Source organism: Corylus avellana, chromosome ca3 (genome assembly GCF_901000735.1).
Source record: "Corylus avellana chromosome ca3, CavTom2PMs-1.0".
NCBI classification, from domain to species: Eukaryota; Viridiplantae; Streptophyta; class Magnoliopsida; order Fagales; family Betulaceae; genus Corylus; species Corylus avellana.
Genome location: NC_081543.1, coordinates 7,319,781 through 7,343,197, shown reverse-complemented (window position 1 = coordinate 7,343,197; position 23,417 = coordinate 7,319,781). Strand labels below are relative to the sequence as shown.

The 23,417-nt window shown below is 33.6% G+C and overlaps 2 protein-coding genes across 2 annotated transcripts; both read left to right on the top strand.

The window, feature by feature from the left end:
• Positions 1-2,582: 2,582 nt before the first annotated feature.
• Positions 2,583-2,989, top strand: LOC132173378 (uncharacterized). Its single transcript, XM_059584867.1, has 2 exons — positions 2,583-2,769; positions 2,850-2,989. Exons 1-2 carry the CDS (start codon positions 2,604-2,606, stop codon positions 2,987-2,989), a joined length of 306 nt encoding a protein of 101 aa, XP_059440850.1. The 5' UTR covers positions 2,583-2,603.
• Positions 2,990-15,772: 12,783 nt separating this feature from the next.
• Positions 15,773-22,100, top strand: LOC132174911 (glyceraldehyde-3-phosphate dehydrogenase GAPCP2, chloroplastic). The gene is made up of 14 exons (XM_059586661.1): positions 15,773-16,093; positions 16,834-16,928; positions 17,054-17,121; positions 17,221-17,259; positions 18,937-19,037; positions 19,840-19,952; positions 20,123-20,222; positions 20,363-20,509; positions 20,750-20,810; positions 20,893-20,990; positions 21,097-21,239; positions 21,362-21,445; positions 21,601-21,690; positions 21,796-22,100. The coding sequence occupies exons 1-14, from the start codon at positions 16,007-16,009 to the stop codon at positions 21,848-21,850; spliced, it is 1,281 nt and encodes a 426-aa protein (XP_059442644.1). The 5' UTR covers positions 15,773-16,006; the 3' UTR covers positions 21,851-22,100.
• The last annotated feature ends 1,317 nt before the right edge of the window (positions 22,101-23,417 follow it).

Below are 23,417 nucleotides of genomic sequence, written 5' to 3'. Positions count from 1 at the left end.
ATGTTGCTTAATGAAATCAAGACAGAGAGGGATGAACCTAACAAAGCTTTGTGCGATGGAGTTTGTGACATCTAGGGCAGCAAACTCCAGCTTTCGAATGAGCGGTGGCGGTAGCATGATAAATGGTTAATGTGAAAAAAGTAGATGAAAAGTTTTTTTAGAGTTTAAATTTGGTATGATCCAGTGTTTCGTTCTCATTTTATTATCTTATTCCCAGCTAAGGTGTCAACCTCTTATTGGTGGGCACAAAGGTCTTGGTTTGTATCAAGACCTTATAAAAGTTATTCTCGGAGTTGGAGGATATTTCCTCCGAACAGACTTGAAGAAAATTTTTGAGGAAATTTATGTTCGTAAAAATATAGGTTTTACACAAAGACATTCTCAATTCTAAAAGGCTAGTCAACCGCTAAAGAGAAACGGTGCAGACCATTGGTAGGAAAATCTGATTGCACTATTACTATTTATGACTTGACATTCACCTACTAAAAAATTGGGAGCTATGCTCTTACTCGGATCAAGATTTTATTCTCTTTAAAATTTTGTGTTATTTGCTTTAACTAACAACATATTCACTTTATATTAGCATATACCATTAAATTTGTAAAATTTAGGGGAAAATCCACTTAACCCCCTCGAATTACCACTCAATTGACAATGTTCCCCCCAAACTTTCAATTGTGACAATGTCCCCCCTAAACTACCAAAAATTGTCAATATTCCCCCCTAATGACGAAATTACCCTTAGTAAAAAAAAAAAAAAGAAAAAAAAAAACTAAAACTTCTAGAAAAAACCTAAAACTAACAAAAAAGAAAAGAAAAAACCCAATGGCCAATTTTTTTTTAAAAAAAAAATCAATTTTATAAGAAAAAAATTAAAAAAATTTCGATTTTTTTTTTTATAAAAATTGAAAATTTTCGTTTTTTTTTTTTTTTTTTTTTTAATTTTTGTTTTATAATTTTATTTAAATAAAAATTTACGTTTAAAAAAATAAAATTTTCGTTTAATAAAATGAAATTTTTTGTTTTTTAAAACTAAATAAAAAAATTAGTTTTTTTTTTTAAGAATAAAAATTTCCGTTTAAAAAAAAAAATAAAAAATTTTGTTTAAATTTTTTTTTTTTTTAAATATTATCTTTCAATTAAAATTTTTTGTTTTTTAAAAAATCAATTTTTTTTTTGACTTTATAGGGGTATTTTTGTCTTATTGAGAAATTTATAGGGGCATTTTTGTCCTATGGCTAGTCTTGTGGGGGACATTGACAATGTTTTGGTACTTTGGGGGGGACATTGTCACAATTGAAAGTTTAGGGGGGACATTGTCAATTGAGTGGTAGTTTGAGGGGGGTATGTGGACTTTACCCAATAAATAATAATTTGATATAGTATCAGAGTCGATGTTTTGAATTCGAATTTTGACTTGACAGTTTCATGCCTTGGACATCACTTTAAAAGAGGAGCTTGAGCACACAACTGAATTTGTTTTTCAAAATTTGCTCAAAAAATGACATGTCACAATCTTATGTAATCTATTATCGTGAAAAATATGTTACCATCTCATGGCATTGTGATACATCATTTGGGGGAGGAAGCAAATTTTAAAAATTTATTTTAAAAAGTGTAGCATTTCTCTATCTGCAATTGCCTTATTTGTATTACCATGTAGATCCCAAGTAAGTTTGTTATTCAAATTGCTATCAATTTAAGTAGAAAATGTGAGTGAGGCTTTACGAGGCTCACCTCCCACCTACTCGATAAAGAAAGCCTTATAAAAACTCTCTTGTATTTATTGTTCAAAAAAAAATACTCATTTGGCCTTTATACAAAGTTAAAAAGCCAATCCTCCCCACGCCCACCAAGCCTGACCATGGCACCACCCAACAAGCAAATAGGCTCCCCTCTCTAACCCTTCCCAAGGGAATCTCCCTTTGACCATTAAGTTCCACCATCCATCCCCATGTTTAGAGAGAGAGAGAGAATCTCCAATTTTTTATTTTTTTCTGAACAATATAAATTAAGAGGAGGTGAAAGGGCCTCAATTGATTTGTGATTACATTAATTGCTGAATTCCTTGTAGGGTGGGTGTTCCCTTGATAAAGATAGTGTGAATAATTAATTAACCGCTGCAAATTAACGATAATAATACTAATTAATCTCCATCCATCACTTAAATTAGTAAGATAAAAATTGTACTGAAAATATTTAACGGCAGAAGGAGGGAGATTACAGAAGTTTCCCATAAATTGATTAAATTCAACTGCAGCTAGTGGATATATATATATATATATATATAGAAGTTGAGCCGTCTTTATATTTTTCAGAGTTTTCAAAAACCATCAAAAAGCAGAAGAAACTGGAAATTTTAAGGTTGTTTTCGTGGAGATATTATTTAAAAGCTTTCTCAACATATTTAGTCAATGCCATGTGGGGTTGATGGTATTCAACGGAAACCATCCTTCCTTCCTTCCTTGTGTTGACCCTCCATTGTCCATTCCATTTCATGCCCATTTTCAACACAATATATTTACACCATTTCCATTTCCATCACCATCATCATCTTCTTCTTCTTCTTCTTTCCATGGATATCTGATCCAACGAAGCCAGAAATGGGGGGCTCTGTGGGAGTCGGATTCATTGCAGTTTTTGCTGTCTCGGGAAGCGTACTTCTACTTGTTCATCAAGCCCATAAGCGACTTCTCTCCGATTTCATGAAGAAAGTTGAATCTGAATTGGGTACCACCTTCTACGCCCACGCCAAGAACAAATTGAACGGTATTATTATTATTATTATTATTATTTAATTATAACTTTGTAGAATTTGATGTACTTATTATGTTTGTTATTTATTATAGGATCTGGGAAATCTCAAGCCAAAAAGAAGGTCCGATTCTCAGATGATGTCAAAGAGCCATCGTCAAACAACAAAGAATATCGCCAGAGACAGGTGCTGAAGCACGCCATGCCACCCAACAGGCAAGCTCTATATACCTAAAGAGCAAAATGTATAAAAGAAAGAAACCTTTGTAGTTTTTACATGTTTTTTTTTTTTTTTGTAATAATTAGGTGTAGGGGGGGTGCTGTATATAGTATTGGATTCCATGAACACGTACAGTTGTTTAGATGTAAAAAGGTGGTTGTGCTTTGTTTATATTTTGAGAATTGAGGGGAATTGGTTGTTCATTAGTCACTTCGGTTGACCAAAATTTTGAGAATGATTCATATGATTCCCTGGAAAATTTAGGATTCTCCGTATAATATAATTTCTCTTTTTAGTAAAAGTAAAGAACCTTAAAAGGTGGGATTTCCAATAGGTTTCAATAGTTTGCAATCTAGGCTGGAAATTGACAAAGGACTCTATATACTTACAACCCATATGTTTGATGAGAAGTGTTAGGGAGCCAAACAAATGAACTTAGCAAAATTTTCAAACTGACGTGACAGACCGTGAGTGACAAACAAGGGAGAAATAATTACATTTTTTTAATTTAAAAACCATTGCCACGTCGGTTTGAAAATTTTTCTGTGTTCATTTATTTGGCTCTCTAACACTTTTCATGTTTGATTATACCCATTTGAGTAGATGAATCTTGTAAGAATCCTCTCCCAATTGTATGTTCAATGAAATTGCAAACAATCCAGACATATTATTGTTAGGGAACATGTGACATGGTTCAATTAATTTGGGGAAATTCGCTTACCCCTAAATTATCATCTATTTTGCAATGTCATTTTTAAAGTTCAAAACTTCTCAATTTTGTGTATCGAACTTTTAATTTTTTTCAATGTCTGTTAAGATTTTTCATCAAATCCCAACAAAATTCCAAAATACCACCCTTTTTTATAGTAAAAGTATTTAAATTTTTTGCAAAGATTGAGGCATGGTTATTTTTGCAAATACCGTTAAATTCGGACTAATGCCTTAAACTTTGCAATTTTTTTTTTTCGTAAAACAAATGGGAGTATTTTAGAAATTTTAACGCCCTTCAGTTAGGAGTTAATAGAAAATCCTAATAGATGAATGACATTGAAAACAATTAAAAGATGAATACACTAAATTGAGAGAAATTAAATTTTACGGGGACATTGCAAAAATAGTAATAATTCATGGAGTTAAGTGAAGTTTTCATTTTTTTTTTCTTATTATTATTATTTTTTTTCATTAGACTTGAAAAAGTTCATTTCCACTCTAAAAATTATTTTCTTATTTTAATTTTATAACACCCCACTTCAAAATCATATATTAAAATGTATGACTGAGAGTAATGTCGACAAACCCGACGAAAACACATGGTAACTAAAGGGGAATGATTATGTAATGCCACACATAGTTAACACCGATATTTTTATAAAAATAAAATAGGGCAATGACGGGTAACTTATTATATGATCTCTTGCACGTTTTAATATTAGAAATAAATGAAATGTCTTTAAAAAAAATTAAAAACATGATTCCTTTTATTTTTATTAATTTAAAAACATGTGACATTCAAACATTCAAAGTTGGATTCAAACAATCGTTTCTTGAGAACGTTCGAAGTTGGATTTGAACGATCGTTACCATACAATCATGAAGCTTCAATTTAATCTCAAGACAAATAGTTTAGTACCTCAAAATTTGTAGGAATCTCTATCTGATGAAACAACTACAGCAAGATATGCATTTTTTTTTTTTTTTGTAGGTTGTGCAATGCTTAGCTCCATTAAGCTTTCTAATTGACCAGGAGATTGAAGTATGATTTTTCTAAGATTCCTAGGGCTTTTTGGGTTTGTTTTATACCCTATAAATAGACCCTTAAGGTTCAAGAAGAGTAGACCGGAGACAAAGGACGAAATTTTCACACCAGCACTCCTTGTAGCTTAGTTTTTCCTTAGTTTTTAGAGTTTATTTTCTTAGTTATGTGTAGCTAATTTCTCAACTAAGGTTGAGGATAAAACCTCACCGATGAAAAGCAACCATATTTTCTTGTAAGTTGATATTTTCCGAATATATGGGTTTTGATATTTTAATTGTTCTACTTCAATTCAATTATTAAGATGATTCTTGAATATGAGTTCAATCATGTTTTTCTCATGATTTGAGATAATTTCAAGGGGCAACTTTACTTTAAACCCCTGAATTACCAAGCGATTTGAAAAATCCCCTTAAACTTCAAAACATCTCAACTTGAACCCTTGAACTTTCAATTGCAATTAATTTGACCCCTCAGTTAGATTTTAAACGTTAAAAGTGAGACAATGACATTTATACCCCTGACTTTTTTATAAAATTCCAAATTTACCCTTAATTCCAAATTAAAAAAAATAAAAATAAAAAAAGAAGAAGGATATTTTGGTCTTTTTATGGGTAATCAGGAAAGTTAACGGCTAAATCTGACAGAAGGGTTCAAATTGACTGCAATTGAAAGTTCAAGGGTCCAAATTGAGAGGTTTTGAAGTTTGGAAGGGCTTTTCAAATCGCGTAGTAATTCAAGGGTTTAAAGTGAAGTTACCCATAGTTTCTATTAATTGATTTGCTTGGGTTTTCATTTACCAAAATATTGGATATTCATTGTATTTTGTTATACGGATACATTTGATGATTTGGTTTAAATTGGATATCTTTTGTGATTTGTTTCATGGATACATTTGATGATTTAATTGAAATTGGATATCTTTTGTAATTTGTGCTAAGAACGGATTCATTGAATGATTTAATTAATTCTTTGAAGCAAAGTAGAACATACATAAAAGTTTTATGTGAGAATTTTAGATATATTGATGATCATAAGTATATGTTGCTATGATTTGGTGGGTGTAGATTCCAAAATCTTAGTGCTTTGTGTTTTAATTAATTTTACTTTGTTTAGTTTATGTTTTCTTTTTATTCAAAAATCATAAATCTTTTGGAACAAGGTTAAGATTTAGTTGGTTTAGATATAATTATTTTTTATAAACACAATTCTCTGTGGGTTCAACCTCGCACTTGCATCCCTATATTGTAAAACGATTCGCGTACTTACAAGTACATTAAAATTTCACAACACCTTAAAACGATTAAAGTTGATTCGAACAATCGTCCTAGAATGTTTAAAGTTTCCAAAATTCAAACCAACGTTCAAATTGCCCAAACAAATTTTTTTTTAAAATGACACCTTTGAAGAAAACTCTAGCCGCATGGTTTGTCTTATGTAAAGGGTAAGGATGCAGTCCTAGACCCAATTTTGCCACATTCAGAGACCCAAGATGTAGTCATTGGAATTATGTCCATCTCACCTCAAAATAAACAACAATTTTTTTTTTTTTTTGTGACATAATATTGGAGATAGCACATATTATCTTTTGTGAAAAATCCATGCATAATCAAAGAAAGTTACAAACGGCTACTTAAGGATTATTTCATAACCAACTATGTGATAGTTTACTTACAAACTAGTGGACTTACGTAATTACTTTTCCATTCGTGGAACATCTTGGCGTTTTTACAATTTAGTAGGTTGCCAAGCTGTAGAGTAGACAATTTGTTGGGAGGAAGATGTCGAGTGAATGGTCAGCATTGTCAGGTTTGCTTAGGTAGATGTTAGTTGTTAGAGAGCGACTTGAGTACACCTATTGCACAAAAGTTACATTTTGTGCCACCAACGAAAAGCTGACGCATCAGCCAATTTCATTAGACTTATACTTAAACAAAAATTCAACCACACCAGATTATACTCTAGATAAATAAAAAATTAATTTTTTTCTTTAAAAAAAAAAAACAGAATTGAAGCCACCCCTCCCCCACTTTGGGTGGTTGGCCGCCACCCCTAGGCCTAGGGGTGGCCGCGCGGCCACTCCCATGGCCTGGGGGTGGCTTGCCGACCACCCCATAGGCCATGGGAGTGGCCGGTGAGCCACCCCATGGGCTAGGCCCGCTAGGGAAGGCAGCCAGCCACCTCATATCTGGATCTGGGGTGGCTAGCCACCACCCCATGGCCTATGGGGTGGCCGGTGAGCCACCCCCAAGCCATGGAAGTGGCTGCGCGGCCACCCTAAGTGGGGGAGGGGTGGCTAGCCAGCCACCCCTTCAATTTTGTTTTTTTTTTTAAAAAAATAATAATAATAAAATTAATTATTATTTCACATGTGATATAAACTGGCGTAGTTAGGCTTTTTTTAAAACTTATATTTGGTAAGTTTAGCCTAGGTGTCACCTTCTGATTGGTGGCATAAAACTCATATTTTGTGCAATCTCCCTATATAAGTTATTCTCTAGTTGTTAACATTAGGAAGCTCTAAATCTATATATATATATATATATATATATATATATAATTAATAATATGGACGGCGTATTTGAACTTGGCTGAGCTTCACTTGTTTGGGCTTGACTTGTTTAAATTTTACTCGAACTCGAGCTCATAATAAATCGAGCCGAGCCGAGCCAGTTCACGAGCCGGTTCTTATATTTAATTTAATTTTTTAAAATTTTTAATTTATTTTTTTATTATAAATTTAAACTTCAAGTACTTTTAAACAGCTCAAGAAGCCAGCTTGCATATGAGCATTTGCTTAGTTTGGCTAGCGAAGTATGGAGCTCGAGTTAATACAACAAAGCACTTGGTTTCGAAGAGAAATGATATGCATCATTTTATAATAAAATGATGCTATTTGAAAAAAAAAAAAAAAATCATCAATTTTTAATATTAATATGAGGAATTATGTGAATAACTACCAATTCGAGCCTTATACGAGCTGCTCATGAGTTTAGCCAAGTCGAGCCGAGCTAGCTTTGTTTAATATTCGAGCCAGGATTCGTGTTCACGAAACGCTTCATTTAATATTTGAGTCGAACACGAACTGAGCTTATGCGAGCCGAGCCCGAGCTCGCTCACGAGCGGCTTGCTCTCTTAACAGCCCTATATATATATATATATATATATATGGGAAATGCTAGATGTTCTTCTAGTGTTCTTCTATATTTTCCTAACTGTAATGTGGCTTTTAAAATTACCGTTGAATTTGAGATTATCATTATTGATTTTTAATCTATTGATGATTTTAAAAGTCATATCACAGTTGGGAGAACACTATAAGAACACCAAGCATTTCCATATATATATATATATATATATATATATATTATTCTTTTAAAAAAAATTATTAATGATGTTGAGATAAAGTCAATCAAGTCATTTGTGATAAAGCTTTGAATCAAAATATCTATTTTATACCTTAAGGGCGTTTTGATCCATTTAACTAATATAATCCATTCAACTAATGGGCCTGCACAACTCTAAACCCGTCTACCTGGGCTTGGCCTACGAATTACTCTAGGTTAGAGTTGTTACATCCTTGGTTATGTATTATATGACTCTTTAAGCTTATGTTTCTTGTAATGTGTAATGACTCCTAAAGCATGTTTGTTTATGTGCCAACTGTGATACTTATGTAATTTATTTTATGCACTTTGTATATATTTATGATGTAACAGTACGTAGAATATTATTTAAATTAAGGTATGTTCCGCAGGCTCCAATGTGTTATCAGCAAGCTAGAACTAAAAGTAACATCAAGTTTCACAAGTGCATGCTTAAATTGTAGGTGTAATGAGGCTTACCTTCATGTTTGAGAGGGAGGAATTGACAAGAAAGAAGCTGCTTTTAATTTGTTGGAGAACTCTGTGGAGCTTAATCTGTGTCCATGGAGAATTAGTCTTCTTGTTGAATTAGTTTTTTGATGATGCTATCTTTCCTCTATCTTCCAAATACATTCAAATTTGTATTATATTTGTTGTCGTTCTTATATATATAATGTTTTGGTTGCTAACAAAATAAAGTAAAGCATAAAAAGAATGACACGTTGATGATTGATAATTAATTAGAAAGAGTGAGAAAATAACTAATCTAATGCAACATTGTTCACATTTATTTGAAATGTTGTTTGCAGAATTACACTTTAGCACCACAAGAGGAAAAACACAGAGGAGATAGGGAAGAATGACCTCCTCTCACCATTCTTTGTCCCAGTTCCTCCCTCTAGTAACAGTGCTCGGTATCTTTCTTATAGTTTTTTCCGGTCTCTGTTTCGGTGGTTTTGTTTTAGATCTAGATCTAGTTTTTCATACTCAAATCTATTTGTCCAGCTCGCTTCTCCGCTTTCCATTGCTTTTGCGCCGATTAACCAATGAAGTCGTGCATGCCGGAGCGTGTTTCTCACGCGTTGACACGTGGATCTCACGTGCCAAGTCGTGTTTTCCCGAAGATGTCTACGATACCTTGTTCTTCCGTTGTTGCTTCTAGTGAGGGGATGTCTACAATACTTTGCTCTTCCGCTGTTGCTTCTAGTGAGGTTTTGTTGATTTTAATTTTTTGCTTTAATTTAATTTTTGTTCTTTTTGTCCTGACTTTTGGGTCGAGGACGTGAGTTGAGCTGAGGAGGATTATATCAGTGTGGGAGATTATCTTTCACAGGCAGAAAAATACGTTTTGGGAATTTGGACTACCATGTTTTAGAAATAGTCTGTTCGAAGTATATCTGTTTCATAACTGAAGTTGTACATGACTTAGCGAAAGCTGATGATGTCATAGATAGAATTTAATTGTAAGAATTTTCTGATTGAATTTATGACTTTATAATTTCTTAACATTTAGTTATATTTTATCTCTGTTTTATCATCAAATTCTGAAAGATTTTCGCTAAAAAAGAAAAAAAAAAGAAAATTACACTTTTACCACCGTTCACCAACCTTTTTTAAAAAGAATTAATATCATTATAATTATCTGCCTATAAATAAAACTATTGGGGACGAGTTCGTGTCACTGTCTCCATTATTGAGGCCAACTCACCAACTCATGGATGCCTAAATTATTTAAAGCCTGATATTTGCTTTTGTAGTTACATGGAAGCAAGGAAACTAGGAAGAAAGGGTAGATTAGCAAGTCCCACGTGCAAATTCCCAGCTACCCAACGACTCCCCTCCAACCAAACCAGTCCACGTGGGAAACAACGCCCTCCAAACCCTTCAAATTCCCACGCGTTGGCTTTACGCTGCGGCCCACTTTATATATATTCTATAATTCTAGAATTGACCGCCACCTCTTCGGACCACCCGACCAACTAATCATCACTTTACTTGGATGCGGTTCACCTACGTGCGGTTCTTCAATTTTCCAACTTCTTTTTGTTTTAAATCTCAATTATATATTAAAAGCTTATGAATTTTATATATGAGGAAAAATAGTTTCACGAGGATTTAAACGGGCTGGAATTCGGTTTAAATAACGAATAGAAAACAGACACTTAAGCTTAAAATATTAAAAAAATAATATAACTTTTTGCACTAAATAAGTTTTATTTTTTTTACAAAATGTCTCATAAACAAAATATTCATTGACGAAGCTACCGACAAAACCACTAGAGTTAGAGACTCTGGTGTCATGAATTTGGAGGTAGGTGGAGGATTTGTTTTTTTTTTAAAAAAATGACGTTGTTTCTACATTAATACCTTACTACATAAGGCATCGTTTCTAAAATTTTATATATTTTTTTATATATTTAAACACTAAAATGATGTCGTTCCATGTATATATAGATATATTTTTATATATTATTATATATTATATGCGGTTAGCCATTTTTTTAACATCTTTCAAAAGCGGTTAGGTGATTAGCAATTAGGACGGTTAATAACTGTCTAATATTTTAGCCCTATTTGGTGGTGGGTTATAATGAATGAAAAAGTCATTGAGATTGATTTGAACTAAAAATACGGTATTTTAATTTCTATTATATTTAGTGTTTTAGCATGATGTGTCGAATTTGAATTAAAAGCTGTAAAATAAAGTTTTATAATGCATCTTGATAAAGAAGACTAACTTCTGCTGCTTTTTTTTTTCTTTTTTTTTTTAAGGAATTGAGCGATATTATAGATAACAAAACAACATTAAGCACAACGCTCGAGAATTTCCTCAATAAGACTTTGTTTCAGGCTAAAAAATAACGTTTGTTTCGTAAGTCAATGGACTGCACCATTAAAATGTCGTTTAACATGATTAACTTCCCATATTTATAGATAATTTAATACCTCTCTTCTGCTCTATTCTAAATTGTCTGCTTTCGAAAATAAAAAGACTCCAGGTTTATCAAGGGGCCGTGCAATTTGAGTATAATTTAATAGTGAAAATTACTGAAATGTTGACATGGGCAAAGGATTCAATAATGTTTCCTGACTTTTTTTTTTTGTTCTCTGACCAATACAAGGGAGCAGGGAAAGGGAGGGAAGTACAAACAAAGAGAAAGAACTGTAAATAAACTAATAAAGGGGAGTTCCAGAGTTCAAAAATGGAATCGAAAGGGACAAATATACTAATAATAAAAATTCATCTATTAATTAAACAGATTTGGTGAATGGTGAACCCAATTTCCTTTGATATTATATAAGTAAAATACTAAAAAACAAGTGATCTAATAGAAAAGTAGCATGATTCAAAAGTAAGATCACATCACAATGACGACTAATGCTACAAGTTCCTTTTGTGTTTCTCTTGAATCTCTCTAAAAATGATGTAGCTATTAAAATTACGACTGAACTTGTGATTAATTATCATTAAATTTTGATCAAATTGTGATTTTAATAGTCACATCATTCTTGAAGAGATTCAAGAGAGACTTCTATAATTAGTCCATCATAACTATATACTGAGGGAAGCAATGCAAAAAAAAAAAAAAATCATATATTTTAGTAAATATCAAGTGATAAAATAGTGAAATCCAATTGTGTCTCAAAATCTAAATAGAGGAGATAATCTTAATAATTGGATTTAACTAAATATTTCTTGTTGCATTCATAATTAATTTGATTCACAATCAAGTAACTTTCAAATTTTAGTTGAACCTCTCAATGCATCAAACCAGAAGCCTGGCTCCTTTTAACAACAAAAAATGTGTGACTTATTTAAGACCACAATTAAATAGTGATATATGTTGTTGACTTTTTTCTTAAAAAAAAAAAGGAAATTGTATATTTATAGATCAATAAAAAAATAGAGCAAATTGCTCTATCAAAATAATATCACAGATACATTCAGGAGATTTCTCTATCCAAACCTTATCTATGAAATTATGTTTTGCCACGTTGGCAAGCTTATGGGCGGCAATATTGGCATCTCTACTTACATAACAACATTGCCATCTACATAGATATTTCAGAACCCAGTGTGTATCAGCCACTATATGACCAAAACGAGTCCAATTGACCTCTGTATTTAACACCGCCTTCACCACAAGTAGTGTGTCACCCTCTAGAATATGTCTTGGATACCTATCTCTTGACATAAACTTGCCGCATAAAAAGCTCCCACAGCCTCTACAGAAGTTCGATCTAAGGTGCCCGTGATACTCATTGTATTCCTCATATGTTCAAAGAATGCTCGATATTTTTATTGGCTAAAATTGTTTTTTTTTTTTTAATGACTTCAAATAATTTTAAATTCTATATAATGTTCGGATTTAGCTAAAGCTAGTTTGGTTAATTTATTATAATTTAGCCCCATTATCAAGTAATAATGGTTTTAAATACCAATTGACCTTTGGATACTTTGAAAAGGTAATTGACCCTCTTTTAACTATAAATTATAAAAGTTTAGGTTGCTAATTTGTCTTCGTCAATATATATTATATATTTTCCTTTTCCATTTTGAATGTCATCAATTTGCTTAGTCATTTCTTGGTTTTGCATAGCTGGCATGAAAAAGATTGGCACCCTTATTTATTAACCCAAGTGAAATCACATCACCTCCTACACATGATGCATTACATAATCTAAGCCAAATCCAATAATTGGTATTATTAAGTTTCAATCAAATTTAAATCTCAAACAATTTTAAAAAATAAAAAACAAAAAATTGAAATCTTAACATTTTATGATGAGTGTTTGGATAACATTAGCATATAATTGCGGTTTCAAGGCCAAATAGGTAAATATTGCGCCAAATATTGTTTTAAGCAAAATCGTGATTTTGGTTTAAATTCGCACTTTTTTAAATAAACACCTCCCAGCTTATAGAAATCGCGGATTTTTTCACAATTTAAAAATTTGCGTTTTTAAAATCACAATCCCAAACACTTCAAAATTGCGATTTGGTTTAAAAACGCAAATTATTTTTTTAAAAACGCACTCCCAAACGGTGGCAAACAAATAGCAGTAAACTTGTTTAGCTTGGATGGGATTGAGATCCCTTAGAATTCTCATATCAAATTTATAAATTTTAGTCGTTCATTTCATCTAAACGTATAAAATAAGTTATGTTTCAGTATTTAATAATGAAATTTAATGAGGAAGCTACCTCAATGAATTTAATAAGCTATGTTTTCTCATTAAATGTTGAAATTTGGTTTATTTTAGACACTTAGATGAAATGAATAGTTAAGATTCATGAATTTGAGAATCTCAAATTTAAAGGAAATTCTAAGAGATTGCAATCCGTTTGGATTGAATCTTAAAAATTGATTAAACCCACTAATTAAAAATACTTTTTAGTTAATCAGATGATAAAGTTAGACACTGAAAAATCAATAAAATCATAAGAGCATTTACAATGGAAGAGCCAAATGTTAATTTTATCTAAAATTGCTAATTAGATTTGTAAAAAACCCTACATTATATTAACAAAACAAAAATGCAAAATGCAAAATGGATATTTGATTGGAAGAGCCAAACCAAAAAAAAAAAAAAAAAAAGCTAAATGTAGCAGCACTTTTTAAGGGAGCAATTTTATTTTTTTTATTGTTTCTCTCATCTGTTTTTTCTTTTTTTCCAAAACTTTTCCTACTTTTTCCCAATAAAGAGTAAAAACATAATATTTAAATGATATAGATAAAAATATTGTTAATCGGATGTGGGGGGCCTTTAAAAATTCATTAACAAAACTCGATAAAGTGAGGTTTAAGGAGTTATTTTGCATAAAAATTTAGTTCATCCATTGTAAATGCTCTAATAAGATGAATAATTAATGAGAAACACTTCTTTGTATTATGAGGTTCACGTATATATTTTTGATGAGTTGGCATGCTTTATCTACCATTAAATAATAAAAAAAAAAATAGTAATAAATAGAGTGTGCCAACACAATAAAAATTTACTGAGATAAACACCATAATAGACTGAAGCAATTCTCGTAACTAAGAGCATTCTCAGCAGACTCCCTATAAGGGGGTATGTTCCCTATGTTTAGGGAATATGTCCAAAAAATCGCAAAAAACGTCCCATAGCGGATTCCCTATATGGTTCCTTAAACCATCAGATGCTACAGTGGAACCCAATGTATTGGGTTCCACTGTAGCGATCCAAAGACTTATTAAATTGAAAAAAAAATCTTTCTCTCTCCTGTCAGCACAAGTCTCAACGTGCGCAAGCTCTTTCTCTTTCCTGTCCAACACGCCACCCATCTCGCTCAATACAACCTCTCTCTGCGAAAATTCCATCTTCTTCAACCTCTCAACTTTCATTTGTTCTACACAAGGTAGAGAGGAGACCGAAAAGAGAGAAAGTTCGAGATTGAGAGAGAATGGTGAGCGTTCTGTTCAAGCCGAGAGAGAGAGATTGAAGAACGGTGGTTGAGCCACCGTCGTCGTGGAGTGGGCAGCGCCTGGGCAAAGCTAAACCAGTCCTTTTCCGGCGAGCGTAGTGCGTTTGGTTATATATAATAAGATATATATATATATATATACACATTTGAGGTCGTAGCCGTTGAAAAAAAGAAAAAAAATTTAAACTGCCAGCAAAAAAAAAAAACCTGTGAAACACTGCCAAAAAAAAAAACCTGTATCACTGCCAACGGACTAATGTATGGCAGTGATACATTTTGGACCGTTGGCTATAAAAACCTGCCAGCCAACTGTCCAAAATCAGCTACAAAACAGTGAAAACTGCCATAAAAATCACTGCAATGTCATTCCATGCCATGCCAACAGTTAAAAGAGTGAAACACTGCTGTGCTACAAAACAGTGAAACATTGCCATTACAAAAAAAGAAAAAAGAAAAAAAAGATAGCTGTTGGTTCATTAAAAAAGATGGCCGTTGGTTCATTACAAAAAAAATAAATTAAAAAAAAAGGAAAACAAAAAGACAATCATATAATGAAATTGACAAAATAGTTGTTGGTTGGTTTAGTTAAAAGAGAATCATTAAAAAAGTATAAAAATAAAGAATAAAAAAAAATGAAGAAAAGTAAAAAATAATATTTAATTAATATAGGAAACGGTAAAGAGAAGCTATTGTGGAGTGTTTGTAGATAGGGAAGCAAAAAGTAGTTTAGTTCCCTAAACTTAGAGAATATAACTGGGAAACTGTTGGGAATGCTCTAACTAAATACATTTTCCTTCGAAAAACCCGAGAAGTAGGTGAACTGTACCCAAATCAGAAACGGAACCTCACCGACTGGTAGGACCCGGTTCAAATCTAAAAATGGGAAAAAGCCCAAGACAAGGCCCAGGCTTGTCTCTCTGACGTGGCTTCCGATGGCTTTCACGTCCCGTTCGGTTCGGATCTCAGCACGTCACGACAGACTCACCTACGCAATTTGAACACATTCAAAGACTAATATCTCCTGCTACCAATCCCATCGCAATTCGCAAACCACACACATCACAACGGTCCCTCTTCGGGGCCCACTTTATCAGCGGTGAAGAGTTCTTCAATCCTCTGCGATGAAAGCAGAGGATAAGGCCTCGAATATGCCACCAACCTTGAGTTTTTTTATTCTTCTCAGAAGAGAGAGAGAGAGAGAGTAACAGAGAAGAAAGCGAGAGAGAGAGAGAGAGAGAGCTTTGCGTTCGCATAAGACGGTCCGCTCGATTTTTCGCATTTTAAAATTTTGAAAAAAAAAAAAAATCACACGTATTTTTCTTCATTGGCCTGCGCATACTCTCGAAAGCCACGCATAAAAGAACCTCTCTGGCTGCGCTTCTCTTCGTTAGGGTTTTGGTTCTTCTCATTCCAAAGAGTGAGAGAGGCTTTGTTTGTGCACAGTAACTTTCTCCTTTTCACCTTCAATGGCCTCCTCTTCTCTCCTCAGATCTACGGTTACGGCTCCTCTGCTCGAGGCCTCTCGCGCCGAGCCGTCCGATCGTTTCTCCAAGGTCGTATTAAGCTCTGAACACGCTCCTCCACAGCCATTTCCACGAACTTGAATGTGCTTTTCCCTTCGATTCGCTTTTTTGTTTTCTTCCGTTTCGGTTTTTTTTTTTCTTTCATTTGGTTTGGTTGTGCTCTCCTTTGATTTTTTTTTAGGCGTTTGGTTGCCGAGAAAATGTTACAAAATGAAGGAAATCAAAATTTTGTTTGCACTTCATTACTCAAAACCGAAAAAAGCAAAATTTCTATAATTTTGTAACTGTTTGATACAAGTATGATTAAAATTTTTTCATTACATGCCTCTATATCGATCAGAGCTTGATTTTTTTTTGTTTTTGTAAGATAGCTTGATTTCTTCAACTCGACTATGAATCATTCATCTTCTTACGAAAATAATCAAACACTCTAATATATATATATTGCCGAGAAAATGTTACAAAATGAAGGAAATCAAAATTTTGTTTGCACTTCATTACTCAAAACCGAAAAAAGCAAAATTTCTATAATTTTGTAACCGTTTGATACATGTATGATTAAAATTTTTTCATTACATGCCTCTATATCGATCGGAGCTTGATTTTTTGTTTTTTTTTTTAGTAAGGTAGCTTGATTTCTTCAACTCGACACTGAATCATTCATCTTCTTACGAAAATAATCAAACACTCTAATATATATATATATATATATAGTTTTCGAGCTATCAGCTTTGATTGATGACCATCGAAATTTCTGTTAATATTTTCAGGTGACACGCGTCGGTGCCAATCGCAACCTCAACTCTTGGAAGCCTCAATCAAGCATTTTTGGTACATCTGTTACCAGCGGCTCATCTTCCTTGCAGTTGAGTAATCCATTAAATTCTAGTTTTATATATTTATGTAAATATGCATATATACGCGTATATATATTCGACTTTCATGTTCTCTTCTTGTGATTGACACTGGAGGTATTGAATTGATTGTCAGGAAATGTACTGTGAGGAGCATCCAGCCCGTTAAGGCCATCGCTACAGAAATACCTCCTACGGTTTCAAGTACGAAAATGCTAATTACACATTTTTCAGTTCTTAGTGATATGTTAGACGGTTTCTGCTTTCTTTGGTGCTCATTTTCTGTTTGTGTGTTTTGTTTAGAATCACGGACTGGTGGGAAGACGAAGGTTGGAATCAACGGTGTGTTTTCTTATGAATACAGTTGTGCTTTGTTTTGCTTGTTCTTAGAAATACAATTGCTTTGCAGGTTGTTGTGCTCTTTTTCTTTTTTTCTTTTTTCCGCAAATGGACTTTTTGTTTTGGCATTGATTATTCATGTTGATAATATTTTACGTTAAAGCATAAATATAACCGATATTTGCAGTCGTAGGGCCATCTGTTAATTGAAATTTTATATTGATAATTGACTTGATGATTACATGTATTTTAAGCTGTAGGTAATTCTATTTGTGTTGTAGTGTAGATAGTTGTGTATCATGAGTAATTTTTTTTTTGCTTTTATGGTTCTAATAAGTATAATCCCAAGGGATAGCTCAATCAGCTGTGACCATGTCTTATGAAGCAGATGTCACTAGTTTGAATCTTCTCTTCTGCTTAGGACCAATTGCTTATTATAAAAAAAGAAGAAGAAGTTTTTAGTGAGTTTAAATGAATGCTTGGGGATTTACCAAGAAATTCTGTACTTCTTGTGTCATTGTTAGTCCCTTTGTGGCAAGGTAGAGGGTGAGATTCTGGGTTCGAGTCCCACCGGGTGTGTGTAACTTACCGATAAAAAAAAGTGTTGGACTATGGGTTTATTATGAAGTAGTTTAGAAAGTTCAGTGGACAATAACAGCCATTGAAGATTTGTCTGATCACAACTCAAACTTTGTTTGTTTGTATATCCAATGTGATAAATTACTTAGCTAGGGTTCAATGCTCTGTTTTTTTCTTTGAATATGGAAGGCTTGGTTTTGGTTTGGGGTTGAGTTAGTCATGGCAGTAAAAAATATGTATTAGAGATTCTGTGATGCTTTTGGATGGAAGTGGAGTTGGATTGTGGTGATTACTTCTCTCAAGTAATACTGTGTGAATTCAGACCATATATTTGAGCTCAAATTCAATACCTTGCTTGCTGTTTTCCCCGCTGCTGAAAGGACTCATACAAAATGTTTCAACATATTTGATTGAATTAGAGGATTGGACCAGAGAATTCCTTTGTAATGCCAGACGTCCTGCATTATAGTTGGCACTTTTGGTTTGATTATATGGACCTACTAGGTATTTGGATTTATTTAGGCACGTGCTTCAGATTGTCTTCTTTTAACAAAGCAAGTCATCTTAGGTGAGCCATTCCATCCTTTAATTTATAGAAGTGATTATGCAAATTTTGTTACGACTAGTACCTCCAAAGAATTGTTGAAGATCATAAATTTTAATAGCACACAAGTGCACAAAACATGTCTGAAATAGTAACTCAATTGACGCAGTTTGTATGGTTTACAATTTTAGTTTCTATGAATTTATTTTTTATGACGAAAGAGCATGGACCAACTGGCCAAAACAGAGTGGACAAGACCTTGGAGTTGAGTGAAGGGATAACTTCATATGTTTTTTTAATATGATGTATGAACTTGCATATTGGAAGTGACTGTTCTCAATTATTCTTTGCTCAGTGATTGTTTATGTCATTCCTTGTCTTTTGTCGCTGGTAGAAAAATGGCTATCGATTTTAAGATGTACCATTTGAAATATCAATGCATGAGCTAGGTGGCTTCTTTGCTTATCTACAAAAAAATGTAAAATTCGTATGGCATACAGAAGTTATTTAATTCTTCCAACAAATGAGAACATATCCATGATGGTCATCTTTTACAGGTTTTGGTCGGATTGGAAGGTTGGTATTACGAATTGCATCCTCCAGGGATGATATTGACGTGGTGGCAGTCAATGACCCTTTTATTGACGCCAAGTACATGGTATGTACATCTACTTTCTCTTACTTGTAAATCACAACTTTGAAGATCTCTCAGATGATGAACATTTGTCCATTGTTGTAGGATCCAGTTTAATATTGTATTTCCGCCACTAGTTATTCATTATATGGCAATGGTTTAACTAGATGCTTTTGTTACTTCTCGCTATTCTCTGTTGTTGTTGATTACATGATTATATGCTTGAGTAAACAGTGATCTGCCAGTTACATGCTATGTACAGCAGTGCGTTTGGATTTATTGTGAATGGGGTTGATTTGATATTTTGATTGCACAATATTGCACTATTGTATTCAATAGGCCATTTCATACGGAATCAGGTTTTGGTCCATCAGTGGTCTACATGTAACAAAGCCTTTAACTACATTTTTATCTTTTCCCAGGCCTTCCATGTGCCGGTATTGCATACATATATATGAGACACCCGTGTTGTCACCCTAACTATTCACTTTGGTCGCTTAACAATTTTGAGCTGTTAGTGATTAATTTAAGATATTTTTTTGAGCTCAAATAACTCATTCATTATGTGGAAATATTTTATCATTATTGATGTACTAATGCATGGGGGCTTGAACATCAAGTCTGTTTTGATATATGGTTTAATTTATGAGTGTGCATTTGATTGGCTCGTATTTGCTTTTTTCCTTTTCTTATTCCATTATAGGGTGTGGGAGTTGGACTGTTTAGTTGTAGCTTCTCTTTTTCAATAGGATAAGCGATCTGATTAGTTGTTTGAGTGCCTCGAGGTATGAAATTATGGTTGTAACTCACTTTTCATCTTATGTAGGCTTACATGTTGAAGTATGATTCTACTCATGGAATTTTCAAGGGAACCATCAAGGTCTTGGACGAGTCTACTTTGGAAATTAATGGGAAGCAGATTAAAGTTGTAAGCAAAAGGTATTGGCCTTAACATCTTATCCTCATGTTTTGTATTGAAATGTCTGTTGCTAGGTTTTCCACAAGCATCTAGGTTGATTGATGACATATTCCTGCCTTCAGTATAATTGCGAGGAACATCTAAAGTTCTATTTACTAAGGGACTAGGTGCTATGATAATTTGTTCTCAGGGACCCAGCGGAGATTCCTTGGGGTGATGTTGGGGTCGAGTTTGTTGTTGAGTCCTCCGGGGTGTTCACAACAATTGATAAAGCTTCAGCGCATAAGAAGGTTAGTGTAGTAGTCAATTCTGCTGTATCATCTCTCTCTCTCTCTCTTTCCCCCCTCCCTCCCTCCCGCCATAGGTTTCTTTTGGTTGGAAATCGCTCACAACACACCTTAAGTTGCCATTTCTTGACTTTGATCTGCAGGGTGGTGCCAAGAAAGTAGTAATATCAGCTCCATCAGCTGATGCACCTATGTTTGTGGTAGGAGTAAATGAGAAAACATACAAAACGAACATGGATATTGTTTCTAATGCAAGCTGCACTACCAATTGTCTTGCTCCTTTGGCAAAGGTCTGAGTGCGTCCTTAAAGCTTATTAAATTCTATTTATTTTATTTTTTTTATGATTCTTTTGTGCTCAATGGTTAAGTTTAGTAAAAGGTTAAGTTGAATTGCCTAATTTATAATTTTTCTTTTTCTCTTTTCAAATATGACATAACCTTGGTCAGTGCTCCATCATTTACTTTTCTTCCTGCACTATAAGCTTCATATTCTCTTGAATTATGTAAATTTTTGTGCTTATATTTTGCAGGTGGTTCATGAGGAATTTGGTATTCTTGAGGGTTTAATGACAACTGTGCATGCAACTACAGGTCTCTCTCTCTCTCTTTCTCTCTCTCTCTCTCTCTCATGTTTCCTGAGTTTGGCAACAAATTTATGGTTTTCTATGTTCAGCAACTCAAAAAACTGTGGATGGTCCTTCAATGAAGGATTGGAGAGGTGGCCGTGGAGCTGGACAAAATATTATTCCTAGTTCAACTGGTGCTGCAAAGGTATGATGGTATCCGTAGAAATATATAATGGACGACAATTGCTTCTGATACAAGTGTTTGCTTTGGTGGTGAGTGTAATGATAATTTTATGTTTTTGGGACTGCAGGCTGTTGGAAAAGTTCTTCCAGAGCTTAATGGAAAGCTTACTGGAATGGCCTTCCGTGTCCCAACACCTAATGTTTCTGTAGTGGACTTAACTTGTCGACTTGAGAAGAGTGCTTCCTATGAAGATGTTAAGGCAGCCGTTAAGTATGTCTTCTATTTTTTTTGTTTTAGCAAGCTTGTGTATTCTTATCACTGGTTTTGGGGCTGGGTTGTCACGATTCGACTTGATATGTCAATGACTTAGTTCCTTGAATTTTTGAATAAAGGTATGCCTCAGAGGGGCCATTGAGAGGCATTCTTGGATACGAAGATGAGGATGTTGTTTCCAATGATTTTGTTGGTGACTCAAGGTAGATCTCTAATATTTCTACTATTGTGCCTAGCATTCCCCCTTCACAAATTCCCAATTTGCTTTGCAGTCAAGATAATCTTGAGATTCATAATTACAAACGGTTTGCTTTGTTGGGTTTCATAACTAAGTTTGGATGGATTTGTTTCATTCCAGGTCAAGTATATTTGACGCAAAAGCAGGAATTGGGCTCAGTACCTCCTTCATGAAGCTTGTGTCATGGTATGACAACGAGTGGGGATACAGGTACATGCTTCTCTCTCTTCCTCAGCCTCCAACACACACACGACAAAGGAAAATGCAAACACATTTGCTAATAACTTTCATTATATTTGTTGGTTTTCTCAACAGCAACCGAGTATTGGACCTTATAGAGCACATGGCATTGGTAGCATCTCACAACTAAATACCTTCAGACATTTGCAGCTGTTTGATGGCACTGCAATTTTTTTGTGCTTGCTATGGAGTTGGTTCCAAATACTAGGATAAAAATGTGTAGGTTTCAGTTTTTTGTTTGAATGGACTTCACTATCATGTGAGGCATTGCATGATGTGACTTCAAAATAATGAGTATTCAACTTGTATCAGCTCATTCCAGTATACATAATGTTTCAACTTTGTTATCTATACAAACACCAATATCTCCTATTTCTTCATATCTACTTAAGAGCTTCATGTGTTTGTATCTTATCCCCTTAAAACTACTATTGAATCAAAATTTAATAGTTATCAATCACAATTTCAATGTTGGTTTTTAAATACCATGACAGGAAGTGGAGAAGTGAGTGATTGTTAGTGCCAAATGTTTTCTGTATCTACATGCTTATCTGAATTAGTGATTTTGAAGATATTTGTCAAATAAGACATTCATGAGCATTCTCGTTTTATATATATCGCTAAAGTTGCATGATATTTTAGTTGAAATTCCATTTTGTTTGGAGTGGCAAGTCCAAACAAATTACAAGATATTTTGATAAAAAAAGCCCAATTGCTATCCCCAGCACGCTTGTGCTGTAACATCCTTGTCCAGTCAATCATCCTCAAACATTCTCATGACATCCAACAAATCAAGGAAAAGAAAACTGCTGGCGCTCATGCTGTAACCTGTAAACATCCTTGTCTAGTCATGGCACTTCTGCAACATGATGAGAGCTGTAATGTCACATCGCCCCCCCCCCACCAATGAGTTTTTACAATTAATATTAAATTTGTGATGAATCACTATTACTATTATATTTTTTTATTCAATAGTTTTAAATGCTACGTCAAAGAGCGTAGAAGTGAGATTGTGAGTCTTCACCATTTTTTCTTTTCTTAATGCTTATGTGGCGTGGTTCTTTCAATCAAAAAATTAATCTCTATGCACCAAATGATGAGAGTCCATGTCACATAAGCATCGAGAGGATAGGCCAATAACTTTGCCTAATTACTAAAAGTAGAGTGGATGTTTATAAATTAGTAAGTATGAAAAAGAAAAACAATACATGAAATATAACTAAAAAAACAGTTATATGTATTATTAATTTAACTTTTAACTTATTTTCATGTGGTCTCCCGTTCTTGAAGGGTATCTCAATCGATTGAGAATCACGTTTCATAAAACGGAGATAACTAGTTCGAATCTCTCTCCCCTTATGCGGCGAACATGTCAAAAAGACCTTATCTTCATGTGGTATATGCTAAATGTACTTAATTCTTTGATTTTTAAACAGTGCTATTGAACTTGCTATATTTTGGAGCCAATTGAAATAATCAGATTTTTTATTCAAAATTAATGTAAAATACGCATGTGACAAACACATGATTTAATCAATTACTCAAATCAAATGAAGAAGAAATCTCATGACTTATTTTTATACAATTGTTATAAAAAAAAAATTCCATCTTCATTTTCAGTCCAAAATTCTGGCAGGAAAGAACTACCAACTATCTACTATACCTACTACCAGTCAAAGAAAATGGCGCTAAGAAGT